The sequence below is a fragment of the Trachypithecus francoisi genome, unplaced genomic scaffold, assembly GCF_009764315.1.
Source record: "Trachypithecus francoisi isolate TF-2019V2 unplaced genomic scaffold, Tfra_2.0 Lachesis_group12, whole genome shotgun sequence".
Lineage (NCBI taxonomy): Eukaryota > Metazoa > Chordata > Mammalia > Primates > Cercopithecidae > Trachypithecus > Trachypithecus francoisi.
This window is the reverse complement of record NW_022681457.1, coordinates 1,217,639-1,238,843: the sequence shown is the minus strand read 5'-3', so window position 1 is coordinate 1,238,843 and position 21,205 is coordinate 1,217,639. Positions and strand designations below refer to the sequence as shown.

The following is a 21,205-nucleotide window of genomic DNA, read 5'->3' as shown; positions in this document are numbered from 1 at the left end:
TCTGGCGCGACGTCCGCCGTGGGGCTGCGCGGGATCGGGAGTGCGCGCCGCCCGGAGCCTGCGCGGAACCCACCCTGGCCCGGCTCCCCGCGCCCTCCCCGGGTAACGGCCCCCGCTTCCGCTGCTCAGAAACCGGCGGTGTCGACAGGTAGCTCGCTTGGCTTCCTTGTCTGTAAGCCTTTCTCCTAGAGGTCTGTTCCTCCTGGCGAACCATGGGGGACCTGCCGCCCTACCCTGAGCGCCCTCCCCAGCAGCCCCCGGACCGGAGGACTTCCCAGGCCTCCCAGAGGCAGCACAGTCAGGACCAAGTTCAGCCCCTGGCAGCGGACCCCGAGGAGGGGCAGCAGATAGCGCCAGACGCCTGGCGTAACGCCCCGGGTTGGTCACAGAGGGGCAGCCTGTCCCAACAGGAGAGTTTGCTGATGCCCCGGACCTTCCAGGCTGAGGAAGCCCGGATGGGTAGCATGGAGTACCCATCCATGAACACGGGCTTTCCCTTGGAGTTCCAGCCCCAGGCTTACTCGGATGAAAGCAGGATCCAGGCCGCCGAGCTCACCACCAGCCTAATGCAGCGGCTCCAGCAGGGCCAAAGCAGCCTGTTGCAGCAACTGGATTCCACCTTCCCGGAGCCCCCAGTTAACCCCTTGGACCCGTTCAACCTCTACCAGACAGACCAGTTCTCTGAAGGTGCCCAGCACGGGCCCTACATAAGGGATGATCCTGCCTTTCAGTTCTCGCCCTCTGAGCTGAGCTTCCCACACTACAGTGTCGAAGTGCCTGAGCCCGAGCCTCTGGAGCTGGCCGTGCAGAACGCCAAAGCCTACCTGCTGCAGACCAGCAGCAGTTGCGACCTCAGCCTGTGAGCAGGGGCTAGGAGTGGGGCGGTTGGGGGACCCAGGCAGGGAGGGGCCCCACCCAAGTCTCTACCTCTACCTCAAGTCAGTCAGACAAGGGATCGTCCCTCATGGAAAACCGGTGGCTGCTCCCAGCCTCTAATTCAGCTCAGAGTCGGAATCAGTGCTAACAACAGCTAGCATTCACTTCCCAGACATGTGCCAGCACTGCGCACACTCACACCTAATTCTCAGCGGAGATGAGCCCATCAGCTCATCCTGCTTTACAGAGGAGGAGACTGAGACACGAAGTTGGGTTGCTTACCCAAAACTACACAGCTAGGATGTGGCAGAGTCAGGATTCTAGAACACATGATTTGGCTCCCCCCGTCCTCTTGCTTTTTTTTTGTTTTGTTTTACCCCAGACATAATCTCACCCTGTCGCCCAGGCTGGAGCACAGTGGTGCGATCTCAGCTCACTGCAACCTCTCCCCCCTGAGTTAAAGTGATTCTTCTGCTTCAGCCTCCCGAGTAGCTGGGGTTACAGGCGCGCTCCACCTCACCCAGCTAATTTTTGTGTTTTTAGTGGAGAGAAGGTTTCACCATGTTACCCAGGCTAGTTTCAAGTTCTTGACCTCAAGTGATCTGCCCATCTTGGCCTCCCAAAGTGCTGGGATTGCAGGCATGAACCACCGTGCCCAGCCCTCCTGAGACCCTCTTATCCTGCAACTAAACCTCCCTGCCTGAGGAAGATACTTGCCAAAGCCACTTAGCTGTAGTCACAATACACTGCTCTCAGCCTCCATTAGATGCCTAGGACGCTCTCCTTATAGGGGAGTGGGCAAGAAAGAGAAAAAGGGATCAACTGAAGCTAAGGGCTCAGGTCAAAAATAAGGGAGGCTAAGAGGGCTAGGGAACACAAAATAGTGGGGGTCTGACCGGGCGTGGTGGCTCACACCTATTATCCCAGCACTTTAGGAGGCCGAGACGGGCGGATCACCTGAGGTCAGGAGTTCAAGACCAGGCTTGCCAACATAGTGAAACCCCGTCTCTACTGAAAAATACAAAAATTATTAGGGCATGGTAGCATGGGCCTGTAATCCTAGCTCCTTGAGAGGTTGAGGCAGGAGAATCGCTTGAACCCGGGAGGCAGAGGTTGCGGCGAGCCGAGATCATGCCACTGCACTCCAGCCTGGGCAACAGAGCGAGACTCCGTCTCAAAAAAAATAAATTGTGTGGGTCAGAGGAGGCCTGTCCAAGGAGGTGACATTTGATTAGGGCCCTGAAGGAGGCGAGGGAGAGCATCTTACAGATAACTGGAGGAAGAGTGAGCCAGGCAGAGCGCACGACACATGCAAAGTCTCTGAGGCTTGCTGTTTTTGAGGAGCTGGTATGTCTGGAACCAAGGGAGGAAGAGGGAGAGCGGGAGAAATGACATTGATGAAGTAATGGTTCTTACTAAAGCACAAAGCCAGCCCTCTCCCTCCAATGCTCAGAATCTGCTATGGCTCCCCATTACCCGTGAGGGAAGCTCAGACTCCTCACCACAGCCTTCAAGGCTCCTGACCTGAGACATACTAGGCCTTGCTCATGCCTGTAATCCCAGGACTTTGGGAGGCCGAGGCAGACAGATCACTCGAAGTCAGGAGTTCGAGACCAGCCTGGCCAACATGGCAAAACCCGTCTCTACTAAAAATACAAAAAGCCAGGCGTGGTGGCACAGGCCTGTGATCTCAACCACTCAGGAGACTGAGGCAGGAGAACCACTTGAACCGGGAGGCAGAGGCTACAGTGAGCCAAGATCGTGCCAATGCACTCCAGCCTGAGCAACAGAGCGAGACTCTGTCTCAAACAAACCAACAAACAAAAGGCCTTATATGGTTCAGCCCCTGCCCACTGTCCAAATTTCATTTCTAGTCACTACCTGCTCCTTCCTCGGATCCTAGAATCTAGTCAGAATTAACCTCTGGCTATTCCCCAAGTGCCAGCTTTTCAGAGCTTCAGCCTGTCTTCCTGAGAAGCCCTAGCCAAAGTCTCACTTCTTCTTACCTTTCCCAACTTCCATGATGGCCCAACACCACACCAAAGACTGCCAACAAAACAGTTTCCGCACAGCAAAAGGTGACACATAACATGCTTGGAAATCAGACCAACTTGGTTTCAAAGGCTGACTGTGGCTGGGCCCGGTGGCTCACACCTGTCATCACAGCAGTTTGGGAGGCTGAGGCAGGCAGATCACTTGAGTCCAGGAGTTTGAGACCAGCCTGGGCAACATTGCAAAACCCCATCTCTACAAAAAGTACAAAAATTAGCCAGGTATGGTGGCACACGTGTAATCCCAGCTACCGGGGAGGCTGAGGCGGGAGAATCACTTGAACCTGGGAACCAGAGGTTGCAGTGAGCCAAGACCGAGCCACTGCACTCCAGCTTGGGTGACAAAGTGAGACCTTGTGTCAAAAAAAAGAAAAATACAAATGCTGGCCAGGCACAGTGGTTCACACCTGTAATCCCAGCACTTTGGGAGGCCGAAGTGGGCAGATCACAAGGTCAGGAGTTTGAGCCCAGCCTGGCCAACAAAGTGAAACTCCATCTCTACTAAAAATACAAAAATTAGCTGGGGATGGTGGTGCGCGCCTGTAGTCCCAGCTACTCAGGAGTCCGAGGCAGGAGAATCGCTTGAACCCAGGAGGCAGAGGTGGTGGTGAGCTGAGATCACACCACTGCACTCCAGCCTGGGCAACAGAGCAAAATTCTGTCTCAAAAATAATAAGAAGAAGAATACAAATGTTGGCTAGGTGTGGTGGCTCATGCCTGTAATCCCAACACTTTGGGAGGTCGAGGAAGGCAGATCACCTGAGGTCAGGAGTTTGAGACCAGCCTGGCCACCATGATGAAACTGTGTCTCTACAAAAAATACAAAAACATTAGCGGGACGTGGTGGTGTGTGCCTGTAATCCCAGCTACTTAGGAGGCTGAGGCAGGAAAATCACTTGAACCCAGGAGACAGAGGCTGCAGTGAGCCAAGGTCGCACCACTGCACTCCAGCCTGGGTAACAGAGTGAGACCCCGTCTGAAAAATAAATTTAAAAAATAAAATTGCAAACCCTCTCCCATCCCTGGCACCCCCAGGCCCCATTCAGTACTTTATGTGTCACCCTATAAATTACCACCCCATGCCTGACACGCTGTATATATTTTGCTTGTTTGATTAGTCTCAGTCTCCATCATAAGAATGTCAGCCGGGAGGCCACGTGTGGTGGCTCACGCCTGTAATCCCAGCACTTTGGGAGGCCGAGGCGGGCAGATCACCAGGTCAGGAGGTAGAGACCATCCTGGCTAACACGGTGAAACCCTGTCTCTACTGAAAATACAAAAAATTAGCCGGGCGTGGTGGCAGGCACCTGTGGTCCCAGCTACTTAGGAGACTGATGCAGGAAAACAGCGTGAACCCAGGATGCGGAGCTTGCAGTGAGCCGAGATCGCGCCACTGCACTCCAACCTGGGCGACAGCGCGAGACTCTGCCTCAAAAAAAGAATGTCGGCCGGGCGCGGTGGCTCAAGCCTGTAATCCCAGCACTTTGGGAGGCCGAGACGGGCGGATCACGAGGTCAGGAGATCGAGACCATCCTGGCTAACACGGTGAAACCCCGTCTCTACTAAAAATACAAAAAGTAGCCGGGCGAGGTGGCGGGCGCCTGTAGTCCCAGCTACTCGGGAGGCTGAGGCAGGAGAATGGCGTAAACCCGGAGGCAGAGCTTGCAGTGAGCTGAGATCCGGCCACTGCACTCCAGTCCGGGCCACAGAGCGAGACACTGCCTCAAAAAAAAAAAAAAAAAAAAAAAAAAAAAGAATGTCGGCCGGGCATGGTGGCTTATGCCTGCAATCCCAGCACTTTGGGATGCTGAGGCGGGCAGATCACGAGGTCAGGAGTTCAGGACCAGCCTGACCAATATGGTGAAACCCCGTCTCTACTAAAACTACAAAAATTAGCCGGGCATGGTGGCGGGTGCCTGTAATCCCAGCTACTAGGGAGGCTGAGGCAGGAGAATCGCTTGAACCCGGGAGGCAGAGGTAGTGAGCAGAGATGCACCACTGCACTCCAGCCTGAGCAACAGAGCAAGGCTCCATCTCAAAAAATAAATAAATAAATAAAAATAAGTAAATAAATAAATAAATGTCAGCTACACCTGGGCCGGAACCTTTTCTGTTCCCTACTGTGTCCCCAGCACCAGGCACAGGGCCAGGCACATGGGAGCCGGCTCAGTGAGCTGAGCGAGTGAGGCCCCTCTCTTCTCATTCCTCCTGTGGGAGGCAGGTACGAGCACCTGGTGAACTTGCTGACCAAGATCCTGAACCAGCGGCCCGAGGACCCCTTGTCTGTCTTGGAGTCGCTGAACCGCACCACGCAGTGGGAGTGGTTCCACCCCAAGCTGGACACGCTGTGGGACGATCCCGAAATGCAGCCCACCTACGAGATGGCAGAGAAACAGAAGGCGCTGTTCACCCGGAGTGGAGGCGGTGCCGAAGGCGAACAGGAGATGGAGGAGGAGGTGGTGAGTGAGCCAGTCAGGAGAGGTGGGCTTCAGGGTCAGTGGGAGCCCAAGCATACTTAGGGCACAGCCTGTGCCGAGGCCCGGAGACAAAAGACAGCATTGGACAATCCAGTCACAAAATAACTTCAGTCTCGGCAGGATGGGGTGGCTTATGCCTGTAATCCCAGTACTTTGGGAGGCCGAGGTGGGTGGATCACGAGGTCACGAGTTCAAGACCAACCTGGTCAATATGGCAAAACGCTGTCTCTACTAAAAATACAAAAATTAGCTGGGTGTGATGGCGGGCACCTGTAATCCCAACTACTCAGGAGGCTGAGACAGGAAAATCACTTGAACCAAAAATGGAGGTTGAAGTGAGCCGATCCCGCCACTGTACTCTAGCCTGGGCAACAGAACACAACTCTGTATCAAAAAAAACAATAAAACAAAAAAACAAAAACAACTTCAGTCTCATGGGTGCCCCCAGTGGAGGAGGCAGGACCAGGTCACAGGAGGCCTTGAACACCAGGCAAAAGATGTGGGCTTTCTCCTGAGGCCACTGGAGCACCGTTGAATGGTCTGAAGCAAAGGAAAGGCTGTCAGCTCTGCTTTTTATTTAATTTTTATTTTATATATATATTTTAATATATATAGTTTTTTCGGCCGGGCACGGTGACTCATGCCTGTAATCCTAGCACTTTGGGAGGCCAAGGCAGGCAGATCACGAGGTCAGGAGATCGAGACCATCCTGGCTAACACAGTGAAACCCCATCTCTACTAAAAATACTAAAGATTAGCCGGGCATGGTGGCGGGCGCCTGTAGTCCCACCTACTCAGGAGGCTGAGGCAGGAGAATGGCGTGAACCCAGGAGGCGGAGCTTGCAGTGAGCCAAGATCGCACCACTGCACCCCAGCCTGGGCGACAGAGCGAGACTCCGTCTCAAAAAACAGAAAAAAAAAAAATTAAAAAAAAAAACATATATACGCGCACACACACAATTTTTTCTTTTTTTTTTGAGACGTAGTTTTACTGTCTCCCGGGCTGGAGTGCAGTGGTGTGATTTTGGCTCACTGCAACCTTCACTTCCTGAGTTCAAGTGATTCATGATTCTCCTTCCTCAGCTTACTGAGTACCTGGGACTACAGGCAAGTGCCACCATGCCCAGCTAATTTCGGGGGGTATTTTTTGGTAGAGATGGGGTTTCACTGTGTTGGCCAAGCTAGTCTTGAGCTCCTGACCTCAAGGGATCCACCCGCCTCGGCCTCCCAAAGTGCTGGGATTACAGGCATGAGCCACCGCCCCTGGCTGTTTTTGTTTGCTTGTTTTAATCTTTCAATTGGATTTTTCACTTAAGCATACCCTGAGAAGCTCTGCTTTTTAGAAAGCTAAGTCCGGCTGCCAGGCAGAGACGGAGACTGGTCTCTCGTACCATCTCCTACTCCTCTCTCCAGAAAACGATTTTGCCCTGCAGACATTTTCTGTGAAATTCAGTGCCTCCTGGAGTCTCTGGACACTGAATCGATTACTCCTTTTCTCCTAGCCTCAGTTTCTCAGTTTATAAATTGAGATCCACTAAGAACTGCAGCACCCAGGACTCATTAACATTCCACTGTCCTCAGAATACAAGATGCTCTTCGGCCGGGCGCGGTGGCTCATGCCTGTAATCCCAGCACTTTGGGAGGCCGTGATGGGCGGATCACAAGGTCAGGAGATCGAGACCATCCTGGCTAGCACGGTGAAACCCTGTCTGTACTAAAGAATACAAAAAACTAGCCGGGCCTGGAGGCGGGCGCCTGTAGTCCCAGCTACTTGGGAGGCTGAGGCAGGAGAATGGCGTGAACCCGGGAGGCGGAGCTTGCAGTGAGCTGAGATCCGGCCACTGCACTCCAGCCTGGGTGACAGAGCGAGACTCTGTCTCAAAAAAAAAAAAGAATACAAGATGCTCTTCAACTCCTGCCTGGGGTCAGGTCCCAATAAATCCATTATCAGTCAAAAATATTGGCCGGGCACCGTGGCTCACGTCTGTAATCCCAGCAACTTTGGGAGGCTGAGGTGAGCAGATCACCTGAAGTCAGGAGTTCAAGACCAGCCTGATCAACATAGTGAAACCCCATCTCTACTAAAAGTACAAAAATTAGTCAGGCGTGGTGGCAGGCACCTGTAATCCCAGCTACTCGGGAGGCTGAGGCAGGAGAATGGCTTGAACCTAGGAGGTGGATGTTGTACTGAGCCCAGATCGTGCCACTGTACTCCATCCTGAGTGTGAGAGCAAGACTCCATCTCAAAAAAAAAAAAAAAAAAAAGTCATAGGTCAAAAATGCATTTAATACCCTGATAAACCCACCCTAAAGTTGAAAACTCTAAGTCAAATTATCTTAAGTCTGGGACTGGCTATATTTAATTTCACAAACCCAGAATTGGATGATGCTTAAAATTGGGACGAAGTGTTCTTTCACTCGTTCAACAGACTTTTGTTCTGGACTCTATGATAATTCTGACACCTGCTTGGTCCCCTGCTAAGAGCTTTAGGAGCGTGCTCTCATTTCATCATGTAACTCAAGCGCCAGGCGTTCGTTCTACATGCTGTTACTCTCTGCACACAGAGCCAATCACTGAGACACTGAGAATCACCAGCTGGAGGGCTTTTCTTTTTTAAATTTTAATTAATTGTGACAGGGCCGGATGTGGTGGCTCACGCTTATAATCCCAGCACTATGGGAGGCCGAGGAGGGTGGATCATGAGGTCAGGACTAAAATATAAAAATTGTACTAAATACAAAAAATACAAACTACAAAAAATGTACTAAAAATACACAAACCAGCTGGGCGTGGTGGTGCATGCCTATAATCCCAGCTACTGGGGAGGCTGAGGCAGGAGACTGGCTTGAACCCAGGAGGCGGAGGTTACAGTGAGCTGAGATCATATCACTGCACTCCAGCCTGGGTGACAGAGCAAGACTCTGTCTCAAAAATAATAATAACAATAAATAAATAAATAATAAAGATTTCGGGACTGATTGAATAATAAAGTGTTGGTGACAGCCTTGTGGCCACGTGGATAGGGGCTGGCAGGCATTTCCCGGGGAGAAGGAAGGATATTGGTCTGTGGCCTGTGCCGATGTACATTACACTTCTTTCCCTGGCTTCTGAGCCAAAACTTTGCTGGCTTCTTTCTTTTTTTTTTTTTTGAGATGGAGTCTCCCTCTGTCACCCAGGCTGGAGTGCAGTGGTGCAATCTCCGCTCACTGCAGTCTCCACCTCCTGGGTTCATGCCATTCTCCTGCCTCAGCCTTCCAAGTAGCTGGGACTACAGGTGCGTGCCTCTTAGGCCTGGCTAATTTTTTGTATTTTTAGTAGAGACGAGGTTTCACCATTTTAGCCAAGATGGTCTCAATCTCCTGACCTCGTGATCTGCCTGCCTCGGCCTCCCAAAGGGCTGGGGTTACAGGCATGAGCCACCGTGCGCGGCCGTAAACTTTGCTGGCTTCTAGTTGCAGCCTGCTTGCCTTCAATCCCTTTCTGAGCCGTGCTCTCTCTCTCTCTCTCTTTCTCCTTCTTTCCTTCTTCCTCTTTTTCCTCCTCCTCCTCCTCTCCTTTTCTTCTTCTCCTCCGCCCCACCCGTCCTCTGGCTGTGTGAATCAAGCAAATGGTATAGATGGAGGCAGTGAGGGCAGACTTATTACCATCCTCTAACATCACTGACTCCTCCGTTCAAGACCTGTCTTCTCGTTTAACTTTCTGTGAAACATGGAGTTCGTGTTAGGAATGCATCAGGCCTCAAGTCACAGAAATCATGAATAAAAGTGGCTTCTTTGTTACAGGAACAAGAAGGTCAGGGTGGGTAAGGCATCTGAGCAATGCTACTGAGGACCAAGCAATTTCCACCATTCATCTCCACCACCATTAAGGGTGTAGTACTTTGTCTCCCGTGTGTTGCTTCATGGTCCCAAGATAGCTGCTGTGGCTCCAGATCTTATATCCCCATTCCAGGCAGGAAGAATAGGGAAAGACAAAAGACAAAAGGCAAAAGATTTTCTCCTAGTGTGGTTTTCCCTTTTCTTCTCCATCAGAGACATCCTCTCCAAGGGCTTTCCCTACATCTCACTGGCCAGCACGAGAGGCCTAAGCAGCTGAGTTACAGAATCTTTTAGGTTTCTTTTTCTTTTCTTTTTTTTTTTTTTTTTTTTTGAGGCGGAGTCTCGCTCTGTCGCCCAGGCTGGAGTGCAGTGGCTGGATCTCAGCTCACTGCAAGCTCCGCCTCCCGGGTTTACGCCATTCTCCTGCCTCAGCCTCCCGAGTAGCTGGGACTACAGGTGCCCGCCACCTCGCCCAGCTAGTTTTTGTATTTTTAGTAGAGACGGGGTTTCACCGTGTTAGCCAGGATGGTCTCGATCTCCTGACCTCGTGATCCGCCCATCTCGGCCTCCCAAAGTGCTGGGATTACAGGCTTGAGCCACCGCGCCCGGCCTAGGTTTCTTTTTCTTTTCTTTTCTCTTTTCTTTTCTCTCTTCTCTCTTCTCTCTTCTCTCTTCTCTTCTCTTCTTGAGACAGAGTCTCACTCTGTCACCCAGGCTGGAGTGCAGTGGTGTGATCTTGGCTCACTGCAACCTCCACCTCTCAGGTCCAAGCGATCCTCCTGCCTCAGCCTCCCAAATAGCTAGGATTACAGGCGCCTGTCACCACGACTGGCTAATTTTTGTATTTTTTGTAGAGACAGTCTTTCACCATGTTGGCCAGACTGGTCTCAAACTCCTAACCTCAAGTTATCTGCCTGCCTTGGCCTCCCTAAGTGCTGGAATTTCAGGCGTGAGCCACCACATCAGGCCTCTTTTTATTTTTTGAGACTGTGTCTCACTCTGTTGCTCAGGCTGGAGTGCAGTGGAGCAATCTCAGCTCACTGCAAACTCCGCCTCCCTGGTTCAAATGATTCTCCTGCCTCAGCCTCCTGGGTAGCTGGGATTACAGGCGCCGGCTTGTATGGCTGGCTAATTTTTGTATTTTTAGTAGAGACAGAGTTTCACCATGTTGGCCAGGCTGGACTCGAATTCCTGACCTCAAGTGACCAACCGGCCTGGGCCTTTCAAAGTGCTGGGATTATAGGCGTGAGCCACTGCACCCAGCCTCTTTTAGCTCTCTTGACTCTAGAAAAGTCTGGCAAAGGTAGACTAGGGAGCGGAGCTTCAGCATTCTCCCCTCTGCCCTCCACCCTACCCTGCGCAGGGGGAGACACCCGTGCCCAACATCATGGAGACTGCTTTCTACTTCGAGCAGGCCGGCGTCGGCCTGAGCTCCGACGAGAGCTTCCGCATTTTCCTGGCCATGAAGCAGCTGGCGGAGCAGCAGCCAATCCACACCTGTCGTTTCTGGGGCAAGATCCTGGGAATGAACCGCAGCTACCTGGTGGCCGAGGTGGAATTCCGGGAGGGCGAGGAGGAGGCGGAGGAGGAGGAGATGGAGGAGATGACCGAGGGTGGCGAGGTCATGGAGGCGCACGGCGAGGAGGAGGGCGAGGAGGACGAGGAGAAGGCCGTGGACATCATCCCTAAGCCCGTGTGGAAGCCGCCGCCCGTGATCCCCAAGGAGGAGAGCCGCTCAGGCGCCAACAAGTACCTGTACTTTGTGTGCAACGAGCCGGGCCTGCCGTGGACGCGGCTGCCGCACGTCACCCCGGCCCAGATCGTGAACGCCCGAAAGATCAAGAAGTTCTTCACTGGCTACCTGGACGCACCGGTGGTCAGCTACCCGCCCTTCCCGGGCAACGAGGCCAACTACCTGCGGGCCCAAATAGCCCGCATCTCGGCCGCCACGCAGGTCAGCCCGCTGGGCTTCTATCAGTTTAGCGAGGAGGAGGGTGACGAGGAGGAGGAAGGTGGTGCTGGGCGCGACTCCTACGAGGAGAACCCCGACTTCGAGGGCATCCCCGTGCTGGAGCTGGTCGACTCCATGGCCAACTGGGTGCATCACACACAGCACATCCTGCCGCAGGTGAGCGCCGGGACTCCGGCCTCCCACATGGCAGGGGCAGGGGGCTCGCGCATGACCCTGCAGTACTGACCTCAAGCTCTTACTCTCTGCCAGGCAACTAACATTCATTCGTTCATTCATCCATCCATTCATTGGTTCAACAGATAACTGGCTGATAATCCCGTCAGAAACCTTTGGGGACAGAGGCATTTTTTTTTCTTTTCTTTCCGTCTTTCTTTTTTTTTTTTGGTGGGGGGGAACGGAGTCTCTGTCACCCAGGCTGGAGTGCAGTGGCGCGATCTCAGCTCACTGCAGCCTCCACCTCCCAGGTTCAGACGATTCTCCTGCCACAGCCTCCTGAGTAGCTGGTACTACAGGCACACACCGCCACACCCGGCTAATTTTTTGTATTTTAGTAGAGATGAGGTTTCACTGTGTTGCCCAAGCTGGTCTCAAACTCCTGGGCTCAGACAATCCGCCCGCCTTGGCCTCCCAAAGTGCTAGGATTATAGGCATGAGCCACTACGTCCGGTCCTTTTTTCTTCTTCTTCTTCTTTTTCCTCTTTTTTTTTTTTGAGACAGAGTTTTGCTCTTGTCACCCAGGCTAGAGTGCAATGGCGTGATCTTGGCTCACTGCAACCTCCGCCTCCCTAGTTTAAGCAATTCTCCTGCCTCAGCCTCCCAAGTAGCTGGGATTACAGGCATGCACCACCACGCCCAACTAATTTTGTACTTTTAGGAGAGACAGGGTTCCTTCATGTTGGTCAGGCTGGTCTCAAACTCCTGACCTCAGGTGATCTGCCCGCCTCAGCCTCTCAAAGTGCTGGGATTACAGCACTTTGAGCCACCACTCCCAACTTTTTTTTTTTCTTTTAACACATAGCTTCTTGCTGTGTCACCCAGGCTGGCATGCAGTGGCACGATCATAATTCACTGCTACCTTGACCTCCAGGGCTCAAGCAATCCTCCTGCCTCAGCCTCCTGAGTAGCTAGGACTACAGGCACGTACCACCACAACTATGCCTGGCTAATTTGTTTTTTTCTTTTTCTTTTTTTTTTTCCTGAGACAGATTCTCGATCTATTGCCCAGGCTAGAGTGCAGTGGCATGATCTTGGCTCACTGCAAGCTCTGCCTCCTGGGTTCATGCCATTCTCCTGCTTCAGCCTCCTGAATAACTGGGACTACAGGCGTCCCCCATCATGCCCGGCTAAATTTTTTGTATTTTTACTAGAGATGGGGTTTCAACATGTTAGCCAGGATGGTCTCCATCTCCTGACCTCGTGGTCCGCCCACCTCGTGCTGGGATTACAGGTGCCTGACACCATGCCCAGCTAAATTTTGTATTTTTTAGTAGAGATGGCGTTTCTCCATGTTGGCCAGGCTGGTCTCAAACTCCTGACCTCAAGTGATCCACCTGCCTCAGTCTTCCAAAGTGCTGGGATTACAGGCATGAACCACTGCTCGGGAGGTAAACCCGGGAGGCGGAGCTTGCAGTGAGCCGAGATTGCGCCACTGCACTCCAGCCTGGGTGACAGACCGAGACTCCGTCACAGAAAAAAAAAAAAAAAAGAATCAGCCGGGTGCGGTGGCTCAAGCCTGTAATCCTAGCACTTTGGGAGGCTGAGATGAGCGGATCATGAGGTCAGGAGATCGAGACCATCCTGGCTAACATGGTGAAACCCCGTCTCTACTAAAAGAAATACAAAAAAAAACTAGCCAGGCGAGGTGGCGGGCGCCTGTAGTCCCAGCTACTCGGGAGGCTGAGGCAGGAGAATGGCATGAACCCGGGAGGCAGAGCTTGCAGTGAGGTGAGATCCAGCCACTGCACTCCAGCCTGGGCGACAGAGCGAGACTCCGTCTCAAAAAAAAAAAAAAAAAAATCAATGAGTGAGTCGTGGGTCAGGTGCAATAGCTCGCGCTAGTAATCCCAGCACTTTGGGAGACCGAGGCGGGTGGATCACTTGAGGTCAGGAGTTCGAGACCAGCCTGGCCAACATGGCGAAATGCTGTCTCTACTAAAACATACAAAATGTAGCTGGGCATGGTGTCAGGCACCTTAATCCCAGCTACTCGGGAGGCTGAGGCAGGAGAATCACTTAAACCAGAAGGCAGAGGTTGCAGTGAGCCAAGATCGTGCCACTGTACTCTAGCCTGGGCCACAGAGTAAAACTCTGTCTCAAAAAAAGAAAAAAAAGAAAAGAAAAAAAAAGAATCAATGCGTGAATGAATGCATGAATGGGGGTCACACAGGAGTCCTCATCTCAATATAGCAGTTCTGTCGGCCCGTTTCCCACCTCCTCTTAACTGTGCGGCTACATCTTGCCCTCTTGCCGTGCCTGGGTCTCTGAGGACAAGGCTGTGCTTCAGTCCTGTTGGTCCTTCGCCTCCCCCACAGGATGCAGGCTGGGCTCTGTGCGCTGGGGCCATCGCCTGAGCTTCCCCCCACCCCTAGGGTCGCTGCACTTGGGTGAACCCTTTGCAGAAGACAGAGGAGGAAGAGGACCTGGGGGAGGAGGAAGAGAAGGCTGATGAGGGGCCAGAGGAGGTGGAGCAGGAGGTTGGCCCCCCACTGCTAACGCCACTTTCAGAAGATGCGGGTAAGGAAACCTTCTCAGCCTGTACACCACTAGCTGGGGAGGGCTAGGAAGAAAGGGAGGGGTGGCTAGACTGCTGGGGTCCATCTCCCCAGTCCTTCCCTCCCAGCCTCAGAGGCTCTCTCAGCTAAAAAATGGGCGTGATCACAGTGGCCCCATCACAGTGGCCCCCTGCCCCTGCCATGTGGGAGGCGGGAGTCCCCGCGCTCACCTGCGGCAGGGTGTGCTGTGGGAACATGTCCATAGACTTGTGGCAATGGCCCAAACCTTAGAATGTGGCCTTTTGAGTCCCACGTGGGCCTGGAGGGAGGGGGATGTAGTTGGGGAGCCCTCCCTAAAGACTGGAGCTGGGTGTATGTGTGTGTGTGTGTGTGTGTGTATGTGTGTATGTGTGTTGTTGTTGTTTTGAGATGGAGTCTTGCTCCGTCGCCCAAGCTGGGGTGTAGTGGTGCAATCTTGGCTCACTGCAACCTCAACCTCTCGGTTTCATGCAATTTTCTCGTCTCAGCCTCCTGAGTAGCTGGATTGCAGGCATGTGCCACCACTCCCAGATAACTTTTGTATTTTTAGTAGAGATGCGGTTTCACCATGTTGGCCAGGCTGATCTCGAACTCCTGACCTCAAGTGATCCACCTTACTCGGCCTCCCAAAGTGCTGGGATTACAGGCATGACCCACTGTGCCCAACCTGGAGCTGGATTTTGGATGAATGGACAGGAATTTCGTAACGTTGGGGCCTCGGGCACCCACAGGGAAGTGGAGAGAGAGGCTAGGAGTGGGCCAGGGGACAAGTCCTGGATTTGAAGCCAGATCCTGCCAGGCTGTGCCCTGCCCTCTGCACCCTGGTCTAAACTGATGGCCAACTCAGGAGCGGAATCACAGCGGCTCCTCAGTTGGGGGGCCCTGCTGGGCACCAGGCACTGCAGCAGGTGTGCGCAGACCTTGTCACCAGGCCTCACTGTCACCCTGCAACAAAGGCCAGATGAGTCTCCCCATTTCCTGGATGCAGCCAGCCGAGGTGGGTGGATCACCTAAGGTCAGGAGTTCGAGATCAGCTTGGCCAACATGGTGAAACCCTGTCTCTACTAAAAATACAAAATTAGCTGGGCGTGGTGGTGCATGCCTGTAATCCCAGCTACTCGGGAGGCTGAGGCAGGAGAATCGCTTGAACCCAGGAGGCAGAGGTTGCAGTCAGTCGAGCTCACGCCACTGCACTGCAACCTGAGTGACAAAGTGACGAGACTCTGTCTCCAAAAAAAAAAGAGCACGTGAGAGAGAGTGTGGTCTGCAGCCAGGGTTCAAACACCGCAGCCCGAGCTGTTGGTGGCTGTAGTTCCCCTTATGCCCCTCCAGGCCTCACTTATTGCTGCCTGCCTTCCTCCAGGGTGCAGTGCAGGGCCTGAGGGCCTTCCTGACCCTGCTGCCCCCCTCTGCTGCCTCTCCACCACAGAAATCATGCACCTGGCACCCTGGACCACCCGCCTGTCCTGCAGCCTCTGCCCGCAGTACTCAGTGGCCGTTGTGCGCTCCAACCTCTGGCCTGGGGCCTATGCCTATGCCAGTGGCAAGTAGGTCTTCCCCCAGCCCCTCCCAGCAGGAGAATCCCTCAGGACTTCTTCAAGGCCTGGTTGGGCTGGGCAACTCACCAGGGTGGGCAGAGATGGGGAGGGCCCCCTTCTGGAAGCCCCTAGGACTGACCCCCTCATAGCTCCTCTGAGTTTCACCAGGGGCTAAAGTGGGAAATACCAGCCCACTAGGATGGGTCTTGGTGATGAGTCATGATGAGAGCATGGAGAATCAGAGGGTGGGAGGGACTGGCTAAGGTCACACAGCACTTGTGGGATACGAACCTGGATCTCCAGCCCCCTGATGACAGGGACAGAGTCCCTGTCTGGGGAAGCTAACTCCTCCCCTGGGGTCCCCTGGACAGTTCTTCCAGTTTTTTTGTTTGTGGTTTTGTTTTGTTTGAGATGGACTCTTGCTCTGTCACCCAGGCTGGGTGACAGTGCAGTGGCGCCATCCCAGCTCACTGCAACTTCCGCCTCCAAGGTTCAAGTGATTCTCCTGCTTCAGCCTCCCTAGTAGCTGGGACTATAGGCACATGCCACCACGCCTGGCTAATTTTTGCATTTTCAGTGGAGACAAGATTTCACCATGTTGGCCAGGCTGGTCTCAAACTCCTGACCTCGAGTGATCTGCCCACCTCGGTCTCCCAAAGTGCTGGGACTACAGGCGTGAGCCACCACACCCGGCCTGTTCTTCCAATTGAAAGGCTCTTCTCTCTATGGGGCAGAAACCTTCCCTCCCACCACCAGTTGTTCCAAAAAGAATGGCAAGCTTGGGCCAGATGCACTGGCTCATGCCTGTAATCCCGGCACTCTGGGTGGCCAAGGTGGGAGGATTGCTTGAGCCCAGGAGCTCGAGACCAGCCAGGGGAACATAGTAAGACCCTATCTGTACAAAAAATAATAATAATAAATTTAAAACTCAGCTAGGCATAGTTGCACATACTACAGAGTCCCAGCTACTTAGGAGGCTGAGGCAGAAGGATTGCTTGAGCCCAGGAGGTCGAGGTTGCAGTGAGCTGTGATCGCACCACTGCACTCCAGTCTGGGCGACAGAGCAAGACCTTGTTTCAAAAAACAAGAATGGCAAGCCGAAGTCACTCCCACATCCTCCCACCCAGTTGCACACTCCCCACAGTCCTTCAGCCTTCTCCTCCAGGCACCTGGCAGCCCTCTGCTCTGCCGCGTGACAGGGGGTTTGCAGCTGGAGGTGGGCGCACCTACCAGCTTTGTCCACCAGATGGCAGGACGATTTTTCCTAGAATTTCCTTTTTAATCTCAATGTGAACCGGGACTGTATTCGCTCCTGTATGAATCACAGCCGTGGTGGGATTGCATGTAATCTGGATACTTTAACACATTCCTGGCATTTATTTTTTCCTTCTCTGGAAGCTGGGAAGAGGCACGTTTGCTTTTGCCAACTCCCTTCTTCAGGCCATACCCCAAGATGCCAACATTCCTCTGAAAGCAAATTATCCAAACTTGAGGCTCCACTTGTCCATCCATCCTCTGCCCCCACCCACCCAATGCTCTTCTGTCCCCCCACCCATTGTTCCATTGTTTTTTTTTCTTTTCTTTTTCTTTCTTTCTTTTTTTTTTTTTTTTTTTTGAGATGGGGTCTCTCTCTGTCACCCAGGCTGGAGTGCAGTGGAGTGACCATGGCTCACTGCAGCCTCCACCTCCTGGCCTCAAGCAACCCTCCCACCTCAGCCTTCCAACATACTAGGATTACAGACGTGAGCCACTGTGCCTGGCCTCATTTTAAAATATTTTCTTTTCTTTTTTTTTTGAGATGAAGTCTTATTTTGTTGCCCAGGCTGGAGTTTAGTGGTACGATCTCAGCTCACTGCAACCTCCACCTCCCGGGTTCAAGCCATCCTTTCTGCCTCAGCCCTCCCAGTAGCTGGGATTACAGGCATGGGCCACCACGCCCAGCTAATTTTTGTATTTTTAGTAGAGACGGGATTTCGCCATGTTGGCCAGGCTGGTCTCCAACTCCTGACCTCAGGTGATCCACCCACCTCGGCCCCTCAAAGTGCTGGGATTACAGGCGTGGGCCACCGCGCTCGGCTCTCTCTGCCTCTTTATCGGTCTCTGTCTCCCTCTCTCCCTACCTCTTAGTCCCCTCCCTTTCCTCCCATCTGTTCCTCTTCCTTCTCTAGTTAAAATTCTGCAGAAAGGCTGAATTGGCTGGGTTAGGACTGGGCGCTAATCTCCTTGTTCATTATCAATCTCCTCTTAGCAGAATATAGGCACAACCCAGGGATTTTTTTTTTTTTTTTTTTGAAATGGAGTCTCGCTCTGTCACCCAGGCTGGAGTGCAGTGGTGTGATCTCCGCTCACTGCAACCTTCATCTCTTGGATTCAACGGATTCTCATGCCCCAGCCTCCTGAGTAGTTGGGACTACAGGCACCTGCTACCACGCCCAGCTAATTTTTATATTTTTTGTAGAGATGGGGTTTCACCGGGGTGGTCTTGAGCACCTGACCTCAGTTGATCCTCCCACCTCGGCCTCCTAAAGTGCTGGGATTACAGGCCTGAACCACCACACCCGGCAGGGATTTTTGTCTAGCTTGCTTACTGCTGTGTCCCCAGCAGTAGACAATTTTATTTATGTCCCACATAATATGTGGGACATAAATAAAATGTCACATATAAATAAATTGATATCCAACATAAAATTATGTCTTACGTAAATAAAATAGGAGCCGCATATATAATTTAAATTTGTTATTTTTAGTTACTTACTTCTTGATTTATTTTGAGACAGGTTCTCACTCTGTCACCCAGGCTGGAGTGCAGTGGCATGATCACAACTTACTGCACCCTCAAACTCCTGGGCTCCAGCAGTCCTCCCACCTCAGCCTCCCCAGTAATTGGAACCACAGGCATGTGCCACTGCAACTGGCTAATTTTTACACTTTGGAGGCAGGCAGATCACTTGATGTCAGGAATTTGAGACCAGCCTGGCCAACACGGTGAAACCCCCTCTGTACTAAAAATACAAAAATTAGGCCAGGCACGGTGGCTCATGCCTGTAATCCCAGCACTTCGGAAGCCCGAGGCGCGCAGATCACTTGAGGTCAGAAGTTTGAGACCAGCCTGGCTAACATGGTGAAACCCCATCTCTACTAAATATACAAAAATTAGCTGGGTGAAGTGGTGTGCACCTATAGTCCTAGCTACTTGGGAAGCTGAGGTGGGAGAATCACTTGAACCCAGGAGGCAGATTTTGCAGTGAACCCAGGAGGTGGAGTTTGCATCCAGCCTGGGTAATACAGAGAAACCCAGTGAGCACATTTCACCCTGCCATCCACAACTTTGCAGTCATGCTATGCACACGCTGGGTCCTACCCTTAAAGAAAGTTAAGGCTGGCCGGGTGCAGTGGCTCATGCCTGTAATCCCAGCACTTTGGGAGGCTGAGGGGGGCGGATCATGAGGTCAGGAGTTCGAGACCAGACTGGCCAACAGGGTGAAGCCCCATCTCTACTAAAAATACAAAAATTAGCTGGACGTGATGGTGTGTGCCTGTAGTCCCAGCTACACGGGAGGCTGAGGCAGGAGAATCGCTTGAACTAGGGAGGCGGAGGTTGAAGTAAGCTGAGATCGCACCACTGCACTCCAGGCAACAGAGTGAGACTCCGTCTCAAAAAAAAAAAAAAAAGAAAGAAAGTAAAGTCTGGGGTCTTTGAGGGAGAATTTCACAGTGTCTCACTGCCTCTCCAGAAAGTTTGAGAACATCTACATCGGCTGGGGTCACAAGTACAGCCCTGAGAACTTCAACCCTGCCCTGCCAGCCCCCATTCAGCAAGAGTACCCCAGTGGCCCAGAGATCATGGAGATGAGTGACCCCACAGTGGAAGAGGAGCAGGCTCTGAAAGCAGCCCAGGAGCAAGCCCTGGGAGCCACAGAGGAGGAGGAGGAGGGCGAGGAGGAGGAGGAGGGCGAGGAGACAGATGACTGAGGCCCGCCTTCTAGCCACTTTCCCCAAGCAGATAGATAGCAAATTTCCCCTTAGAGGTCGTTAGGATGTATTAATATTTTCACTGTTTGCTTCCTGTCCCCAGAGGGCAGGGATAGAAAGGGAAGGCAACTGCTTCAAATAAAATTTCTCCACGGCGTTATGGATGAGCCATTCATTCATTTGTTCACCACATCTGTTGACGTGAACTCCAAGCTAGGACTGTTGGGCCCTGCAGAGGGCACAGACATTGCCTGGCCGTCTCTGCCACCTGTTTGGTTTGTGTTGTTGTCATTGTTTGAGACAGGGTCTCATTCTGTCACCCAGGTTGGAGTACAGTGGCACAATCTCAGCTCCCTGCAGCCTTGACCTCCCAGGCTCAAGCAGTCCTCCCATCTCAGCCTCCTGAGTAGCTGAGACTGCAGGTACACGTCACCGCATACAGTAATTTTTGTAATTTTTGTAGAGACAGGGTCCTGAGGAACTAGGACTGCAGGCACAGGCCACCATGCCCAGCTACATTTTTTCACTATGAAATGGTAGTTATGTTGCCCAAGCCAGTCTTGAACTCCTGGCATCAAGCGATCTGCCTGTCTTGGCCTCCCAAAGTGTTGGGATACAGCTGTGAGCCACCGCGAACAGCCCCACCTGTCTTATTTGTTCATTTACCTCTCCATCAAACCATTATTGAAATGCCTCCTATCAGCCCAGCCGTGTGCTGGGGACACAGAGGTGACCAACCAGCTGCAGCCCTGCCTTCCTGGGCCTCACAACATTATAGGGAGAGAGACTCATCTCCAGACAGTGACAGCCCAAAGGGGGAAGCCCAGAGGACTGACGGAGCTCCCGAGCCAACTCTTAAAGGGTCAAGAAAAGAATGGGGAAAGGCATTCCAAGGGTAGGGAACAGAATGTGCAAAGACCCAAGGGCAAGAGAGAGTGTGATATATTGGGGTAGTTTTTCAAGCCTCATTTTAGGTGATAGATAGTGTGAGGAGTTAGTGGTGAGAGATGAGATTGAAAAGAGGTTGACAGGGGCCAGATCACTTGGGGTTTAACTTTGCCCTGAGAGCACTAGGGCGCTACAGATGAATTTGAGCAGGGGAGGGCCCTGATCATATTCATGCTTTAGAAAGACCTCTCTAGGCCAGGTGCAGTGGGTCACACTCATAATCCCAGCACTTAGGGAGGCCGAGGTGGGTGGATCACCTGAGGTCAGGAGTTTGAGACCAGCCTGGCCAACATGGTGAAACCCCATCTCTACTAAAACTACAAAAAAGTAACCAGGTGTGGTGGCAGGTGCCTGTAATCCCAGCCACTCAGGAGGCTAAGGCAGGAGAATCACTTGAACCCAGGAGGTGGAGGTTGCAGTGAGCCAAAATCGTACCATTGCACTCCAGCCCACGTGACAAGAGCGAGGCTCCGTCTCAAAAACAGAAAACAAAACAAAACCAAAAAAAGGCCAGGTGCTGTGGCTCATGCCTGTACTCCCAGCACTTTGGGAGGCTGAGGTGGCTGGATCACCTGAGGTCAGGAGTTCAAGACCAAGACCAGACTGCCCAACATGGTGAAACCTCATCTCTGAGCCGAGATGGTGCCATTGCACTCCAGCCTGGGTGGCAGGGCAAGACTCTGTCTCAAAAAACAAAAACAAGACCAGGCGCGGTGGCTCACGCCTGTAATCCCAGCACTTTGGGAGGCTGAGGCAGGCCGATCACGAGGTCAGGAGATCGAGATCACAGTGAAACCCCGTC

The 21,205-nt window shown here is 52.6% G+C and overlaps 1 protein-coding gene across 2 annotated transcripts; it reads left to right on the top strand.

Moving 5' to 3' along the window:
- Positions 1–70: 70 nt before the first annotated feature.
- On the top strand, positions 71–19,615 carry RSPH6A (radial spoke head 6 homolog A). Of its 2 annotated transcripts, XM_033223732.1 has the most exons (6): positions 71–859; positions 5,149–5,386; positions 10,587–11,351; positions 13,784–13,928; positions 15,375–15,492; positions 19,218–19,615. In XM_033223732.1, the coding sequence occupies exons 1-6, from the start codon at positions 213–215 to the stop codon at positions 19,453–19,455; spliced, it is 2,151 nt and encodes a 716-aa protein (XP_033079623.1). In that variant the 5' UTR covers positions 71–212; the 3' UTR covers positions 19,456–19,615. The 2 variants fall into 2 exon arrangements, with proteins under 2 accessions (XP_033079623.1, XP_033079624.1); XM_033223733.1 differs by lacking the exon at positions 15,375–15,492 and having other exon boundaries at positions 78–859; positions 19,218–19,441.
- Positions 19,616–21,205: the final 1,590 nt, after the last annotated feature.

Excerpts from the sequence above, each read along its gene's own strand:
- RSPH6A (XM_033223732.1), top strand. The coding sequence starts at position 213 with ATGGGGGACCTGCCGCCCTACCCTGAGCGCCCTCCCCAGCAGCCCCCG. Across the intron at positions 5,387-10,586 it reads AGGAGATGGAGGAGGAGGTG|GGGGAGACACCCGTGCCCAA; the intron begins GTGAGTGAGCCA and ends TACCCTGCGCAG. Across the intron at positions 11,352-13,783 it reads CACAGCACATCCTGCCGCAG|GGTCGCTGCACTTGGGTGAA; the intron begins GTGAGCGCCGGG and ends CCCCACCCCTAG.